The 17727-nt window shown below is 41.6% G+C and overlaps 1 protein-coding gene across 3 annotated transcripts in view; it reads left to right on the forward strand.

Annotated features, from left to right (window-relative positions):
- GALNT9 (polypeptide N-acetylgalactosaminyltransferase 9) overlaps window positions 1–17727 on the forward strand; it is a 155646-nt gene that overhangs the window by 59649 nt on the left and 78270 nt on the right. For all 3 annotated transcript variants that reach the window (XM_026859670.1, XM_026859671.1, XM_026859672.1), the window contains one exon: window positions 7443–7640. In XM_026859670.1, the coding sequence (XP_026715471.1) occupies window positions 7443–7640 (198 nt within the window). The remainder of the gene's footprint in view (window positions 1–7442; window positions 7641–17727) is intronic.

The following is a 17727-nucleotide window of genomic DNA, read 5'->3' on the forward strand; positions in this document are numbered from 1 at the left end:
GAAAAGAGCTATTCAGGTTTGGCAGCCAAAGAGCTGATCTTTAACTCCCCAGCAGGCGTTTATGCTGAGTTCTCTCAGTTCTGGCTGGGGGCTGCAGGTCTGAAACCTCCCCGGGCACACAGGTATGCTGATGGAGATGTCAGGTAGAACAGATGGGGAATTTCTTCCTCTTAGAGACCGAGGAAGGGAGTATGAGATTTTTATTTTTTTTAGTTCTCTGAACACTTATTTACAGAAAAGGCATTCTGCATGAAATATTCCTCAGTTGGCCTCAGTGAAGAATTATGTATGTCAGTAGATCTGCTTGTCTGCATCTGATAAATGTATATTGTCAGTGAAATGTGAGGTAGCGTATAAAATTACATGCAAAATAAGCTTTCAGTTTATGCATATTTTTTTCTTACATTTCTGCGTTAAGTTTTTACTTCATGGTACCTGACAGTGGTACAGCCAGAGTAAAATATGGTGTTAAATGCACTGAGCCATAAAATCTAGCAGATGAGACCATGCTGTCTTTCATCTATGTCTTGTAAGGACTCTTCCTTAAGTCTTTGCAAGAAAAAAAAAAAAAAAAGATTTGTGAAAGAGGGGGGAAAAGAGATTGGATTTTTTAATGTTCTTAATTTTTTATTGGAGTAAAAATTAGAACACTGAGGTGGAGAGGAAAGAAAAGACATGTTTGTCTCAAAAGAACCCAGAGATTAGGGTATTTGGCTACCCACTTGGAACGGGGCAGAATTTAACACATTTCCCTGTGCAATTCCTGTCCTTTAGGAAAGGATTTGCTTTTGGACAAATGCAGAAAAAGAGACATTGGGGATAGGGGGATTTATTGTCAAATGCCTAGTACAATAATTCTAATTAAGAACTGGAAAATATTCTGGGTCCGCTCCTCAGATGGTGCATATTAGCAAAGCATCCTTGGAGTGGTGAAGTCCATTAAAGTGGAAGAGTTGGACAGCATAAGATCTGGCCCGTGATGTGTGTGTGTGGCTTCTTTTGGATCATGTGCATTTATTCCTATGTTGTGCCTTTTTAAAAGTCTGCTTGAAGTCAGCAGGTGCTTTTACATATTTAAAAAGGTGAATTATATAATCATGTGTGCTGAGGAGCTCATTACTAACTTGTTTTTGTCTGTTTTTTATCTGTAAGAAGCTGTTCTTTTTAGCATTGTGAAAAACCAGACTTCCCCACTGACATGAACTCTCCGGCAATCTGATAAGGATGTAAAACAGCATACAATTTTTATTTGCTGTGGTTTCCCGTGGGGTTTGAGCTGCTCTGAATTAGCCCAGTATTAAATACAGAATGCATATGTGTTCGGAGATAGATTTACAATGGGATTAGAGAAGCCCGTGTGATCACAGTATGACCCCTGCCTTTGTTCTCAATCTTTTTACAGGCTTATTCTATACTCTGGGGTAAATTCTGCCTTCCAACTCTTTTCCTAACTCTAATGTTTATCTTGGGAGCACTTATTCTTTGAGGCCCACAGTACTGGCATTGCTCCCACTGAAGTCATCATGGGTGCTCAACACCTTGGAAAATCCAGTGTTAATCCAGAAATTGACCCACTGGTAGGCAAAAACATAAAATGCATGAAACGCATGTGCTCTGTTTAGTGATAATGCTCGACAGTCTTTGACAAATTGACACATCTTTTTGTTGTGAATTTGCTCCTGATCAGAGATTCCTTCCACAAATTCGTCAGGAGAATTTCTGTAAGTCACTTGCCAAGGCACCTGCTGTGGATCTTCCTCCCAGCATGTCCTTGTGACCAAAGCCATGGGACAGTGATATGCTTTGTGGAGTTTCAACCAAGCACTGTCAATCGCAGGGCTCAGTCCTGGGAATGAGACCTCAGCAGTGTGTTACTGTATTTCTGCTTCAAAAAGCCACAACCCAAGTGAAAATACCCTTTACCCTAGTAGAGTCTATAAGACAACTAAATTTACTGTCCTTTCTCTTCTGGCTTTACTCATTCACCAGCAATCTATTCAGAGGGAGAGGAGGACACTGACAAATAAATATTTTGAGAGAGGATAGAAGGGAGGAACTTCTTATGTCACTCAAATTCCACCTCAAATTGTCTGCTTGGTTTTTATTAGGTGGAAAAAAGAACTGGATGATGTAAAGCACTACCTTTAAAGCTGAAGCTGTTGATTATATTTAGTTTGCTGAAATACATCATGCCTATGAATATGCCTGGGAGAATATTTTCTCTTGCTCCAGTAAATAACTTGTTAACAATATATGCTACTCTGCGCCCATAAAGTACATTGACTCAGAAGCTAGGAACTTATTATTTTTGCATCTGTGAAAAATAGAGATGAATCTCAAAATTCATATCTGGCTTATGTACCTAATCAGGCAGGGCTGAATCCTGCTTCACTGCCAGCAGTGACCACGCAGAAGGGAAATATCAAACAACATATTGCAGTTCATTATCAAAGCACGTTGAACATGCTAGGGCTTCAGCAACCTCTTCCACTCTGTCCTTCTAGTCTTGGGAGCTGCCAGGAGCACCTGACTTCTGCAGATGCAGCGTGGAAAACACAAGACAAGAGGGAAAAAAAACAGGGAGAGAACTCTGGTGTCTATAAAGAGGATGAGTAAATCTACATAATAATGTAGCAGCTTAAAATTAGGAAAAAAAATAGAAATTACTAGGAAAGATTTAATCATAATCCTTTCAAAAACCTGAAGCAATTAGACAAAGCCAGAATTACCAGCAAAGTTGACAAAGGATTTGATGAATGTGCAGCTCAGCTTACAGAGACAAAGACACTGTGTAAGTCCATTGAGCCTAATAGAGCTACTCCAAGGCTGGACTTTGCTAGCAGTGAATAGCAATAAACCCCCCTCATATTTCATGGATTACCCAAGATAAGCAATGTAAACACAGTCCATTACCCAGTCCTTTCAAGTTAATAGTCCTTCTTCTTTGGCCATTACCTAGGGATCTTGGCAGGCAGAGAAATAGAGCACAAGCCGTGCTGGGGTGCACTGGCAGAATCTGGGATTTGAACGTTCCTGTAGTTCTCACTGAGATGAGGTGAAGCTTGGTATCTGGATACCCCATTGCTATTTCTGCTGTCCCTGATCAGGCAAGACAAGCTGTGAAATCTCACAGGTGTAGATGTTTAATTAAAAGACTCTCCGTTTGCAGTTTGCTAAGGAACAGAGAACAACTGCACTGGATTTTCTCTTTCCATCTGTGACTCGGAGCCTGCTCTCTTACTTGTGGATGTGAACATGTTTTGGAAGTTAAATAAATGTGCAGTCTGTCCAGATACTGAACCTTTCCTGTTTCTAATACCTGCAGAGATGTGATTTCCCCATATGGATACAGACAGAGGAAGAAAGTCACCTCTGCTGGGGGCAATGGGAGGTTGAGAAAATGAAGTTCCAGCAGTTGCTTTCATACCCATTCACTCCGTAACCTTGGCATGGCATTTTACTTCATCTTTAACCTGAGGGTAGAGATAGCAACACTTGCTGAAGTAGTAATATCTTCAACATTTACATTTCTTGAGTGCAGGGGACTGAAACAGAACGTCTGTCACACGGACAGCTTTCAGATGCCTCAGATTTCATGAAAGTTTGAAACCTGAGATTTCAAATTAATAGACTGATAGAGATTAATGAAATGTCATCACATATTTTAATCAGACTGTTGTATTACACTCCAGAGATCCCTTCTTCTGCCATTGTGATGCAAATCACCAAGTCAGGTGATAATAAATGTAAGCCACACAACTGGAAAACACAGGAATTCAGTTAACTGTAGAGTGACCAGAGTAGTTTGGTGATGTCTGGTGTGACAGCAGCACCAGAGCTGGGAATGGATTGTTCTTCTTGTTATGAAGAAAATGAGGATGCAGATTAGTATTTCCAAGACACAAGTATCAGATGAACACAATCACAAATATGATTGAGGGCTGAAAATCAGAGTGACTGTTAAATGTTTTCTTCACATTCTTTCTCTAACCATTATTGGGGATACACTTCAACAGCCCAATTTTAAGCTGTCTTGCAAAGTAGCAGGCTAAATTCCCTTTATATTCAAAATAGACTCCCCTGGAACATTTTTAATCTCGCCTGTTTTCAGTGTCTACATTATTATGAGAGGTATTTTACCAAAAGTGCCAGCCCCTGCCTCTCTCTACTGAGAATGAAAGTTTAAGGCAATTACCTTGGATGTGGGGGGTCTATTGCAGACACCTGATATTAAGGGAGAAGAATTGCTTATCTCTTCTAGTTTTTTCATTGCACAATTTCAATCTACCCTTCAAAGTAAAATACTTGCAAAATGAGCACACAGGGAGGAACTGTAGAAGCAATGTGGAAACTTCGGGATAGTTTTGAGTGTGACAGTTAAATGATCTTGCTTTGTATCAACATAAGCATCCCAATAATTGAGAGATTGAGGATTTAGTGGCCAAAGAACTCTAAACAAGAGAGATAAAAATAGTTTTAAAAAATCCAAGTCTTCCCTTGTTTGTCAAAGACCTGTTTCCAGAATCAGATGGTAGTGAATGTGAATGACAGAATTTGATTCTTACGAAGGAAACCCATTTACAGATCTCTGCTTCAGAAGGTGTGCAGTCAGTTTTCCTGCTTTACAGGGCAGATCTGGAAATCTAACTCAAACAGAATAAGTTTGTGCATGCCATGGGAGTCACCAGGTGCAACCATGCCCTATGTTGTGCACCAGATCTCACTGGAGGATGTAATCCCTCTGCTCTGTGACTTCCCCACTGCACCAAATCTGTTGAATCAGCACCCAAGGGCTTCAGGAGTGGGCCACCTCCCAGGGTGGTGTTTGCTTTGCAAGGGAACTTGGAGTCCATTTTGCAGTAAGGCTTCTGCTGCAAGTGCTCCGCATGGGCAGTGTCCTGCTCCAAGGTCTTTTTTTTTTTTTCCCTGCAACCATGAGGAATAGGATTCTTCTTACAGTCAAGCAAGTGGCCTGTCATTAGTGACATCTATACCTGTTGTTTGGTATTTTGAAAGCCTGTGTTTCAGAGGCCAGAAAGGAGTGGGAGACCCTCCTGCTGATACGCACAGGGGTTACCATATGCACGGAGGCTGATTTGTGATGGGAGAGGGGTGTCTGCCTGACATCTCTGTTGTTCTGCTGTACTTCCTTCTGCTGCTTCTCAGATGATGAGCAGAGATAACATTATGGAAAGAACAAAGCAGATGCATCTTTTCTGTATTCTTCCCTGCTTTACTGGAGTTGCAAGAGTTCTGCCTTCTACCCACTGGTTTTTAAAGCAGTTAATCTCATAAATATAATCTCATATTAATAACGGAAGTGGCTTATCCTGATTTAGTAGGTCACATTGGCTCTTTATGTGGGTGCATGACTGTGGACTAAAAAACATGCGAATTGGCATTCTGAATCATGCACTGCACTCTTGTGAATCTCCCTCAATTGTTTCTTGTCTTTCACAAAAAAAGAAGAAAATCTCCTTTAAGTCCGGGGTGTAGTTCTTTAAAAAAAGGGGGAAAAAGAAACAACGTATGATCCTGCTGACTAAGGAAATATTTTAAAACCAAAAGGGTACTTAACAACCTGAGCTGAAATTACTGACCTCCTCTGGGCTGATGCCCTTTCGTGCTTCTGTGGAGGTCTTTGGTACCTTGCAGGACTGGGCTTTGATAAGAGAAGTACTGCACCAAAAATTGCAGGTGGCAGGCAGGAGTAAGAGAGACCTCAGGCCATTCCAGTCATGAGGGATGCATTGATTTATTCCCAGAATAAATCGAGTAACAAAATAATACATATTGCATATGAGATGAACATCTCTTTCATAACCTTCCTGGCCAGGGGGAATTTCTGCAACTTGCAATGTCGTTCTTCCCTTCCCACCGTACCTGTGATCATTCTTTTTATTAAAACTTCGATGCTCTGTTATTGGCAGATAGATTCAAATGTCATTTTTCTAGAGGAATCCAAATAAAACTAGTTTAACTCTCTGACTTCTTTTCAAATGAAATGCTGTGACACCTTGTCTTTTTGTCAGTTATGCTCTTATTTTACATTGTTTTGTGATGGTTTATTTGCAGTAAGTGGCTTATCATCAGTACTCAAGGGTTTCACCGAATCTGTGTGTCTTTTTACTGGTGTGGGAAGGGTAAAAAGAAAAGAAAGCAAGCAATACATGACCTCATGTAAGCAATACGGAGTCTGTATACATAAAGTCAAGTATTTTCACCATATTCAAGTACAGAGAAATTGCTGTCTTTTTGCAGAAGAGACTCGACAATTTATGATAGTTCAGATTGAGTCAGTGAAGATTGAAAATGGAGGTTGAATTATTTTCATAACTTGTCCTATTTTGTTGGCCTACACAAGAAAATACATGATAAGGAACTAAATATAAGATAACAAACAAAATATAAGGTAACAAACTTGAAAACACAAAGGAACAATTGCCTTTTAACCAACAACAAAAGAAAAACGAGAAAAGATCAGTGTTCAAAGCCTGCTACCTCTGTGAATCACTGCAAACCACCATTCCCTTAAAGATACATGTGAGAGCTCTGCAAAATCTTCAAACGTTGTTTCAAGGGGAAACAGAGTTACAAAGGAATGAACCTGTGGCTGTTTCTAATACTGCTTTGAGAAGTGCTTTTCACCCTTATGTAAGTCTGCTACCTCTTTGGATCAGTTTCTCTGAAAATTCGTAGCAACTTCAGACTACCTTGGTCAGAAAGGAATGTTTGCACTGAAGCTTTTTACTTTCCTGAAACACTTTGGGATGTAGTTTCTGTTGAAAACACATTGATGTTTTAAAGCCTTTTGAAACGGTGGCACATTTCCTGCAGTTCCCTGCTTTTGCACCATCTGGCAACTGAAATCTTCTCATCACCAAAGAGGTTTTAGAAGGCATAACGCAGCCACATTTGTCATTCAAACTAGATCCGATAGGGTCAGTCCTTAGGAAACAAGATTAAAACCTTTGAGTAACCTTCATATTCATTCAGTCCCCAGTGTGTGTTTTGTTCTTCAGGCCTTGTCAGCAGAGCAGGTATTTAATCGCTACCAGGCATCCTGTTGCTGTAGCTGTTAGGAGACCATTTAGTTACTCTTGGTGTTAGTGTTTCTCAACACTTGTCCGCTGCAAAATGAATTGACAGTCTCCAGGCCTCAGAATAAGTGTTTGGTAAAATTTTGTGTGGTTAAACTCTGGTACAGCTTCATACAGGTAATAAATCATGTGCTGTTGCCCTGTGAAGTATCCCAAACCAAGCTCCAGCCTCTTCGGTGTATGACAGTGATCTGTCTTCGATCCCGCTGTGCTGTATTATGGGCTGCCATCTTGCTGGGTCACTGCTCGCAGTATTAGAGAACTTTGTTTCATCAGACTGCAAAGCAGGACCTGGGATTACTGGCTGGCTGTAAAACATTCTGCTGTTTTTATTGTTCTCAGGGTGGAACCTGCACTTACCCGGATCAAAGAAGATCGAAAGCGGATCATCTTACCAGCGATTGACAATATCAAGTACAACACTTTTGAAGTGCAGCAATACGCCAATGCAGCCCACGGCTATAACTGGGGCCTCTGGTGCATGTACATAATCCCACCGCAGGACTGGCTCGATAAAGGGGATGAGTCAGCTCCCATCAGGTAAATCTCGCATGTGCTGTCGTTTTGGTACTGACGTTTTCTGTCTCAGCTGTCTGCCGAGGGGGAATTTAAATGAAGCAAGGCTAAAGGCTTTGTACAGGGACAGCAAAATGAAACTGGAGAAAACAGATGGCGCTACAAAGCTGTGGATGCATGTGTCACACCTCAAAGCTGCACCACAATGCACTCAGAAGTGCGCGTGCTCTAGTTGTGAATCCCTGGTTCAAGTTCACATTGTAGCCCTCAGTAGGATAGTAGGAGCTTTTTCATCTGTTATTTTAATTTCCAGTGGACTCTGGCATGAGTAATAAGCCAGTGAAACATTGTGTGTAAGAGAAACAAAGGTATTTTCTATGTGATGATAAGAGGCTGGCTTCCTTTCGGTCTGTAGGCAGCACTCTTGGCTGTCAGCCCAAACCAGAGCTTCCCAGGAGCACTAGTAGATGTGTTAGCCTTGCCTTGTTCAAGAGTTGCTCTTTTTTTGAGAACTTTACACATGTTCTGAGTTTTCCTACCGGATAAATTTTAAAATTAAACTGGACTACATAGTCAGAGTGTCATTTTATTTTTCTCTATAAAGGAACATTTTGCCTTTCAGAAATGGAATTTTCTAAGGAAATACTGTTTCAGGAATGTGAAAGTGCTTTCAAGAATGTTTATAGTGGGAAAACAGGAATTGATAAGAAAGGGGCTTTCTTTCCCCTTCATTTGAAAATTCACATCTCCTAGGCCTTTGTCTCCAGTGCAGATGCTTGTCTAACAGCTCCTCTGAGATGTGCTGTGCAGGGTGAAGGGTGCTGTTTTTAGTAGCTGTTGAAATAAATGCTAAAATATATGAAGCCTAGGTATGCACTGTAGGTTGCTCTGCCCTGTTTTTGAGATCTCTTAGGAAGGACACAAGTTACCACCTTAGAGTCATCTTCATTTTGATGTATATCAGTAAGCTAAAACTCTATTGCATGGTCCCAAGGTAGGCTCTGACGGAGAATCTGATGTACTCCCCTTCCAGTGTAGAACTTGAGACGTCAGCTCCTGAGAAGTCCATCCAAGCACTTCTAACAACATACCCAACTGAAAGGATCCTAGTGGTCTTTTGGAAAGGACACAGATGAAATGATCACATTTCTAAGTGAATGGTTGGGTGGGGCCATCTCACAGGATCCATCTCTGATACAGAGAGTAACATGTGGATCCCTATTTGAACATGAGTTGCAAGTTGCACTTAGGTTTGTTCTCATACCTTGTGACTGCAAAACAGTATATACTACTACTAAAAAAAAAAAAAAAAAGTGTATACAAAGCTTCTATCCAGTAGCATTAACCTTATTTACTACAAGACAGCACGGTCCTTCATCACTGACCCTTTGCTCAGCTTGAAACCTCAATAAGCAGGAAAGTAATTACTTAGGAAATCAGATTTCCTGGATAACATGTGCTGCTCTCCTCACATTGTTTTAAAAGTGCAGATGTTTTATATCTATTTCACTCAGCCCTGAGAAATAGTTTATTTATGAAGGAAAATTAATCAGCCAAAGCTTTCATTTCTGAAATCAGGGTTTCAGGCTTTCATTCCTGAAAGGTTTTGCACACTTCATTACTTCCAGTTTATATGTGAAATCGCTGTATTAATTTTCACGTGAGTTGTTCTAGTATTTGAGTATCTTCTGTTCTGGAGACAATGATCACATGTCAGGTAAGACTGAACTAAGAGGTTAAACCTCAGCAAGTTCTCAGACACGATTTTCAGTAGCTCATACACCCCCCAAAGTATGGAAGCTGCAGCTGCAAAACACCTCTGGAAATTCAGCTACAGACATTTTTAATAGAGAATGAGGAATCTCATCCCTGTTATCCTGGGATAAGGGGGCTTTTTTTTCAGCAATACAGGGCCTGATTTACCATGGGTTTTCCTCATGTTTATGTTCAAGATCTTGCTGGAGTTATATACTGATGGACTGATACAGAAGTGAGTAAGGTCCACACTCTAGCACTAAATGCTCTTGAAAACAGATGCATGTAAGTAGCTGGCTCCTGAGAGCAGTGATTTTATTCTGAACCCAAGTGAAGACACGCTCCAATTCAACAGTGCATAAACTGTCCAGAGACAGATGAGACAAGCAGCACAAGGAGGAGAATGCCCAACCCTTGCTGACAAATATCAGGAGCACTGAGACATTGTGATTGCATAAGTACCTCTCCTGCAAATTATGAATTACATGCCCTAAAATGCAGAGACATTAACGCTGAACCGTGAACACTTACCTGTCTCCCTGGGAACACGTGCTTTGAAGGCAGTGATCTAGGAGAGCAGAGCATCCACTTTATAGCCACACTGCACTGATTTCTGATGGGCCTCTGAAGAAGTAGCACCTGCATGGATTTGCTACAGCATTTGCCTGTGCTGTTTTGTGCTGTTGTGTTATGGCTGCCTATAGAAACACAATGCAATTTTGTGGCTTTTAAGTGATATGCCAGTGTAATTATGGTAATGGAAAGAGTGAACGTGTGAGTGTTATTGATGAAAAGGATCAGGCAGTCTACTTAGAATTGAGATTTGAAAGTACCCATGATGGGGACTTAGTGGCTGTAGAAAATTTAAGGTATGTTTTCAAAAAGAAAGGGAAGTCAGACTAGTGAGCAAACTTTTTCAAAGATCTCTGTCTGGTACAGATTTTGGTTTTGTCACCAGCTTTCCAAACCACCTACTACAACTATGATTTCTGTTTCTGTCCAGTTTTCAAGGCATGCAGACTGGTCCACACTGATGGTGTTTGGATCCATGTGTCTGTTCAGTGCATTTGTAAGATTGCAGGACTGTTCATCAGCATGAAAACTGCAATTTCATTTGGTCCTTGCTGACACTGTCCCTCTTAAGGCTTCCTTTGACACTGTCTTCAGCAGACAGTGGGTTTGGTTTGTGTCTCTCTGTGTGTTTTGTAAAAGAAAAGGCTACTAACTAATAACCCCGTGACTGGTTTTGTGATTGGTGTAACTGAATACTTCCTCCCATATCTCCAAAGGGATTAAAGATTTTAAGTGCTAAAAAAAACCCACTTACCCTGGTATCAGTAAGGATCAGAGCCCTGGCATTTCCAATGTTTGTATTGTGTGAATAAATATCATCAATCTGTAGAATTGGGTGAGACATTTAGAAAGTAGAGTCTAATTCCTGTTTTCTTCTGGAATTACACAACAGATGTGCTTCTTTTCTCAGAAGTTTTCTGTTTGAAACTTGATCCTCTGCTTTCTTGAACATTTAACAGTGGTGTGATCCTACTCAGAGCCTTGCTGGGAAGGAGCAGGAACTGTCCCTCAAGGCAGTGGGGCACCGTATAGGCAGTCACGTCAAGCACACACCATAAAATGTCAGATCAGCTCTTGTGGTCCAAGTGACAAAGGGGATGTGGCCTTGAAGTGCAAACAAAGGTAAAGAAATAGCAGGAGCAAAGTGTCAGATTTTGTAGAGTTCTGATACAGTTTAAAGTCAGGGTTTTTTTCATGTTAATACTCTGAAATTCAGAACAATTGATGTTCCCCAAATCAGTTTCTGCAAGCAATCCATTTTGCATGTTTGACATTTGAGATGTAAGAAGTCTCGAGCATGAAGATTTAAATGAGGATTGTTATTTTGACATGCTGTGTCCATCACGTCATTTTCTATTTTCCATTTGTGTTCCTGAGAACACACTACCCAAAAATGTCCATATCATCTGGCAACAAACTGTGTAACAAAGGATCCTATTTCAGAGGGTTTCTAATGAATTTGACTATGCATTGAAACAAACGGGTTTTTTTGCTCTATGTGGAAGATACTACTGTTTTTTGGAACAGCATGGAAGGTTTCTGGTATCCCGAGCTCTGGCTCTGGCTTGTCTTTCCTCACCTGCCGTGATTGTGATGGACTGCTCTGTGTTTGATTTCTTGATCAGCAGCCACTCACGTTAGAGTCATTAGTCAGCCTCACTCAGCCAAGCACTGCACAGCTTTCCATTTTATCCTCCTCCAGCAGCAGTGGTGCATTTCATTGTTGCATATGTTCTCACTTACTGCTTTAATATGCCATAGCTTGGTACCAGTAGGAATGTGGATGTACACTCACTGAATCAGCCACTCCAGAAAGCATGTGTGTCTCACTCATGGATATAAATTAGCATCTGATATGCCCACAGTGAAGTGGTTTGTGCTGCCTGCTTTAGCTGGGAGTGTGTGTACCCATCTCATGTGCAAGTCAGGCCCCGTGCTGGTCTGTCGTAGCGATGCTGATGTGGCCATGTTGGGTCTTCACTGCTCTGGGAAGAAATCCATCTGTGTATCTGAGCTTAGGAAGGGGCTCATCTGTAAAGTCTTTCAGGATAAACCATGCTGTCATATAATAATAGAACCAGTGACTGTTTATTGATTGATTACAGCCATCTTTTCAGTTGCTGCTTCACAGGAGGCTATAACAGAGCAGATTCTCTTTTATTTGTCCAGGTTCTGATGGGTATCCTGTGTGTTCCAAAAAGTATACTCCCATGGGGCATCAGAGAGTTATTTTGCATCCCTGTTGCCCTATCTTTCCTAGCCGAGCATTCTGGGTTGCTTTTTTTCACGTGCTACAGCTCTCTGTCATGGCTTAACCCCAGCCAGCAACTAAGCACCACACAGCCACTCACTCACTCCTCCCCACTCCCGGTGGGATGGGGAATTTAAAAAAAAAAGTAAAACTTGTGGGTTGAGATAAGAATGTTTTAAAAACTTAAAAATAATAGTAATAATAATAATTAAAAGGAAGATAATTTTTAAAAAATAGACAGAAATAAAACCCAAAAAAGATAAGTGATGCACAGTGCAATTGCTCACCACCACTGACTGATGCCCGAGCAGCGATCCACCTCCAGCCTGAGTGTGACGTCCCAGGGTGTGGAATAGCCCTTTGGCTAGCTGGGGTCAGCTGTCCTGGCCATGCTCCCTCCCAGCTTCTTGTGCACCTCCTCGCTGGCAGAGCACGGGAAACTGAAAAGTCCTTGGCTTAGAGTAAGCACTACTTAGCAACAACTAAATAGCAGTGTGTTATCAACATGATTCTCAAACTAAATCCAAACCACAGCACTGTACCAGCTACTAGGAGGAAAATTAACTCTATCCCAGATGAAACCAGGGCACTCTCCAAAGGGGTTAACAAACTTTCCCACCATTAAGCTTGTCAGTTTTTTTCCTATAGCTCCTGAGCAGCAAATCTGTCCTTGAGTTCTGTTCTCATATCCTGGTGTGAGCCCTTCTTGCAAAAGACATGAGCTGTAAGAAAAAACAAATGCTTATGCAGGTACCATGCAGGTTTCCCCACTTATCTGTCAGGCCAGGGGTGAGGTGCTGCTTAGGAACCTGAATCAAAGAAACATTCTCCCAGGAAAGGTGGAAAACTCAAAGATATGGTGTGTGATGTGTCATCTGAATCTCTTTCTCTCCTTATCCCTGTATATATACATTTTTGTTTATATATTTATTTATAGTTATATTTTTGTATTTATGCATTTTTGTGTGAGTGTTTGTAGGTCAGTTGTCCTGAAGATTGGACTTGTTTTATGCTCTGAAAACTGTTTCAAATATGACCTGATTGCATGTATACTGACCTTAAGGTGGGGAGAGGAAGACTTACCATATCATGTGCAGTACGTCGGTCTCGTGCTTATCCCTTTCTCCCTCACTTGCTCGTGATGAATCCCCAAGGCAGCATCCTTCAGTTGTCTGTAAAGGGAAGGAGGGGGGTGCACCTGGCTGGAGAAATGGGTGTTGGTGCCTGCTGGAGTTTTGCTGACAGAGCCACGCTCCTGGGGATCTCACTAGAACGAAATAGTCATGACTCAGAACTACAGCAAGTGAATTTCATTTCTGGCCAGCATGTCCTCTGTTTCTGGTACCCCACCCCGTAGCAGGCACTGCCCACTTCCATCCTGTGCCTCTCTTCCCTGGTAGCCACCCACACCTAGGTGCTGGAGCAGCAGCGGGCGTTTACCACCATGCAGCTCCGCTCTCTCTCTTCCTCCCTTTCCTCCCTTTCCCCAGGGCATTGCCCAGAGTAATGTGTCTCTCATATCTGCCTTGCTACAACATGCCATCAGGTAATTTCCACAAATTGACTATGCTCTACCTTTCTCCAGTGCAGAATCAATACTATTCTGTGCTGCGTTTTAAGGTTTTAGCTGCAAAAAACCTTATCCTTTGAGTGCTGCTGTTGATTATAATTAATGCTTATAACATCCTCTGTTGTGTCAAAGAATATTCCACAGGCCAATTAAGTTCTCTAACACCTTTGATGTGTTGGTAAAAAATAGGACACCTCTAATTTCTATTTTGTGATACCTTCCTTCTAAAAATATCACCGCTTTACTAGAAAGTGCATGACTTCAGAAGAAAAGGTCCTTTTATATGCAGCAGGTGTGGTTTAGTTTAATATATTTTATTCTGAAGCTGTGAAGTGCTAAGGGCATGCACCTTCTCATTTGCTGACCCTTGGCTACTAAGAAGTGTTTAAGACATGCTTTTACTCATACATCCATTTCTGACTTTCAAGGGAAGTCTTTGCTGCACTGTACTAAGAGTGGTAGATATACTGGAGTTTTTCAGTTACTGGAAAAAACAGTGATGACAGCAAAGTGAGGGCCTCATGCTTTTTGGGGAGCAGATATTTTAAAAAGTGTTTGCAATATGTCAGTGTAACACTGCAGTCCAGTATAAAATTATCTGCCTAAATGCTTAAAGTGCTTTTAAAAGTGAAATTTAGGCTTTCAGGCTGCTGAAGCAGTTCTCAGACTTTCACCCCATATTATTATGTATGCTTCACAGATGGAGAAACAGAGACAGAGGGAGGTGACTCACTGAAGACCAGATGAATGACAGAGCTGGGAATAGAGTCAGGGTCCCCCAGCTCACAGCTCTGTTACCAGCTCACTGGGCTGTGCAATCACATTACACTTAGTTTACAGCTGGGTCAGTCAAAGCACCGGGAAGTTAAGGGCCTGGGCTTGATGAGGACCGAGTGCCCAAAACTCTGGTTGAACCTGTTGGAAATGTTGAACATGCACTGTGCAGAAAATTCAACACTGTGCATCATAGGCACAGAATCGAAGTTCTTCCATCGTGTCAGGATGTGGCCTGGGCAGAGTCACAGGCTTCTCAGTTCAGCTGCTGGGGTTGCAGCCGTGCTGCTGTGCAGGGGAGCAGTGGCTGCAGGCAGCCAAATTCAGGTAGAGAAAGGCACTGGTGGTGGCAATTTTTGACTGCCTTCTCTGAAAAGCTGGATGCAGTTCCTCCTACCATTCTAATGCTGTTGATGCTCATTCCTGAAAACATTTTTTTTTCTGAATAAGCCATGAAAGTTTGTGGAGTCTGGATTTGAATGTATCTAATGAGAAGAAATAAAACCTAGAAGAGAGAGAGGGAGTTGCAAGGTAGTCCTCAGTGGCCTTCGTCTGTGAGTGATGATTATGTAGCTGCATCTAAAATGTATTTCCCACCCCCATTCAATTAACAAGTCAGTGTTTTAATGGACAGAGCCAACAGCTGCAAAAAATCCATCCCCCAGAGAGAGGGATTCCAGCACCTGAGAGCAGTCTGCAAAGCCTAGCGATACCATTGCTCATTAGGAAAGAAGGAGAAATGTCCTCATGGGAGCATCCTACTGCTGTAAGGAGCTGCCTCCAGAGGATTTGAGGTGGGCGACTGAAAAGAGAATGAGTTTAAGCCCACACTAGCAGCTTAGTTTTGCAAAGCAGTGATGCTCTAGCCTTAATCCAGTGAAGCCTGTATTTAAATGCATAGAAAGGAAGATGAAGAAAGTGTCATGTATTTCTTCCCCCACCTCCTTCCCTCTTCCATCATGGTTAACACTTAAGAATTAACTAAATATTCCCTAAAAGGCTTATTTCAATTCAGAGCTACTGAATTCCCTTCCCTTGGCTATGTCCTTCTAGACCAAATTTATTCTTTGGTAGCCTAAAATGTGGTTTTCAGTGATAGAGGCTGTGACAGTGGGATATATATAGGGTATGTCTGGTCCCGTGTACAGGCGAGCTCTCAGCCTTTTTAGGCAAGTCTGTCTTCAGGCATAGCTCTAGAAACTATAAGCAAGAAGATGCATTTTACCAAATAACTTGAATTTATAAATGTTATTCATCTTGCAAAGATCCTGGTGTATATGGATCGACAAAAGATGGATGTGTCCAGCCAGGAGTACCCAGGACCATGCATGGTTTTCATAGAGCTCTGAGACCACTTCTGACTAGAGACTGATTAAACGGAAAGTCTTCACAAATAACAGCACCAGACAGAAAAGCACTGGAGTTTCTCACACACATAGAGGTGGGACTGTGGGGTATGAGAGTGATGCAAGCACTGAGGATGCTGGTGATGACCTTTCTGCAGTTTCTTGGTAGGGTTTGTGACATCTGGCCTCAGTTTCCTCCAGGTTTTTTGACTGAATGGGCACAGGGATCTGGCTGAGAGCCCCACTTCAGTCTGAACTCATCTGTGAAAGCCAGATGTTTGCCTTTGTAATTGCCACTGAATCTCGTGCCTCCAGCTCACAATCCAGGGAACGCTTCTCACTCTGTAAGGGTGGAACGTGAGAGTTAATCAAGCTATTTCAACTTTGTCAGAAACAGGGCTGATCAAATGTGTTTCTGTCAACAGCTGCCTTTTTCAATTATGCAGAGAAAACAAGAGAGGGATCGTGTGCACTGCAGTATAGTCTTGTAATGATCTGAGAGGTTGCAATGGCTTGCAAACTGAGAAAAAGTGCAAGGGAGAGATGCTGAAGTGGTACCAGTAATGAGTGCTACAGCAGAATCCATTACAGATAAGAAATAGCAGCACTTCAGCAAATGAACCTTTTCAAGGGTACCCAATAGTTCCTGCCATAGGTTAGACTGTGTTCTGCAATGTCAGGATATGCATTAGGCCCAGGAGCAAAGAATTGGTTTATTTAACCATACCTTGGCCGTTTTTTTGAAGCCTTTTTAACTTCCTGCTGTAGAAATGGTGAACTGCTGATGAGAAAAAGGACCTGATGTGATAACACTGTTCCAGCAGCCACCTGCTGCTACCAGTGGGATCCACCAATACACGAGTAAAAATATGTGTTCATTTTCCCAGCCAGGGCAGATTTCCACGTTTGTGGAAAACTGGCCCATGAATATGTTTCTCAGATGTCGTGGGCAAATACCTTGGAATAGCTTTTTGTACAAATTGAAGAAACATGCAGGTATCTGGGACAAGAGAGACTTCATAGTGACAGTATAACATTAGTGCATTACAAAGGAAACTGTTTAAAATAGGTTTTACGCCTTTACCATCATTGTTTCTGTAGGGCATTTTCATGGTGTGCATATATATATATAAGCTTGGGCCATAGATAGAACATTATTCTACTAGAAAATAGAAAATTGGCATAAACTAGAATTTTCCTAATGTATTTTTACAATAGCACTGTTAGGAATGATGTATTTGCCAGATGGCCCAAAATCACATCCCTTTCAATGGAAGAGGGAGCACAGCTCATTCAGGTCAGCTCCAAAAGTGTTTAGTTTCTCAAATTATTTTACAGTTTTTCTGATTCAGCAGTCTGGTTTATTGGGATCCCACTGAACTGGTGAATAATCCACAGAATACTATACCCACTAGTGACCCAAATTCTTTACCTAAGTCTACAGCCTAATAACAGAGAATTCAGGGCTGGGGTTGCCACTGGTGATAATTTCAGAAGAAACCCGTTTCCCCCAAGACTAATTTCACAATCCCTACCTTAGAGCAGAGTGCATTCACAAAAAAAATATTGATTCTTCCATGCCATGTTTCATTTAACTCAAGATTGCACAGTCACCTATCTGAAAAGTTCATCAATTTTTGTTCAGATTATTTCTATCTGTTTTATAGAATAAAAAGAGGCAGAAACATTCAGGTAACTTCACAAGAGCTTTCTGCTCCCACGTTTTGTCCTGAAATGAATGAAGAAGATTGTATGTTCCTTTAGGGTCTCTTGCTGGGATTTCCTTTCTTGTCCCTAAAGAGAATTCAGGATGGTGAATGCCAAAATCTTGGCTGCATCTGT

This window comes from Athene cunicularia, assembly GCF_003259725.1.
Source record: "Athene cunicularia isolate RWA chromosome 15 unlocalized genomic scaffold, athCun1 chr15_part1, whole genome shotgun sequence".
In the NCBI taxonomy this organism is placed as follows: Eukaryota; Metazoa; Chordata; class Aves; order Strigiformes; family Strigidae; genus Athene; species Athene cunicularia.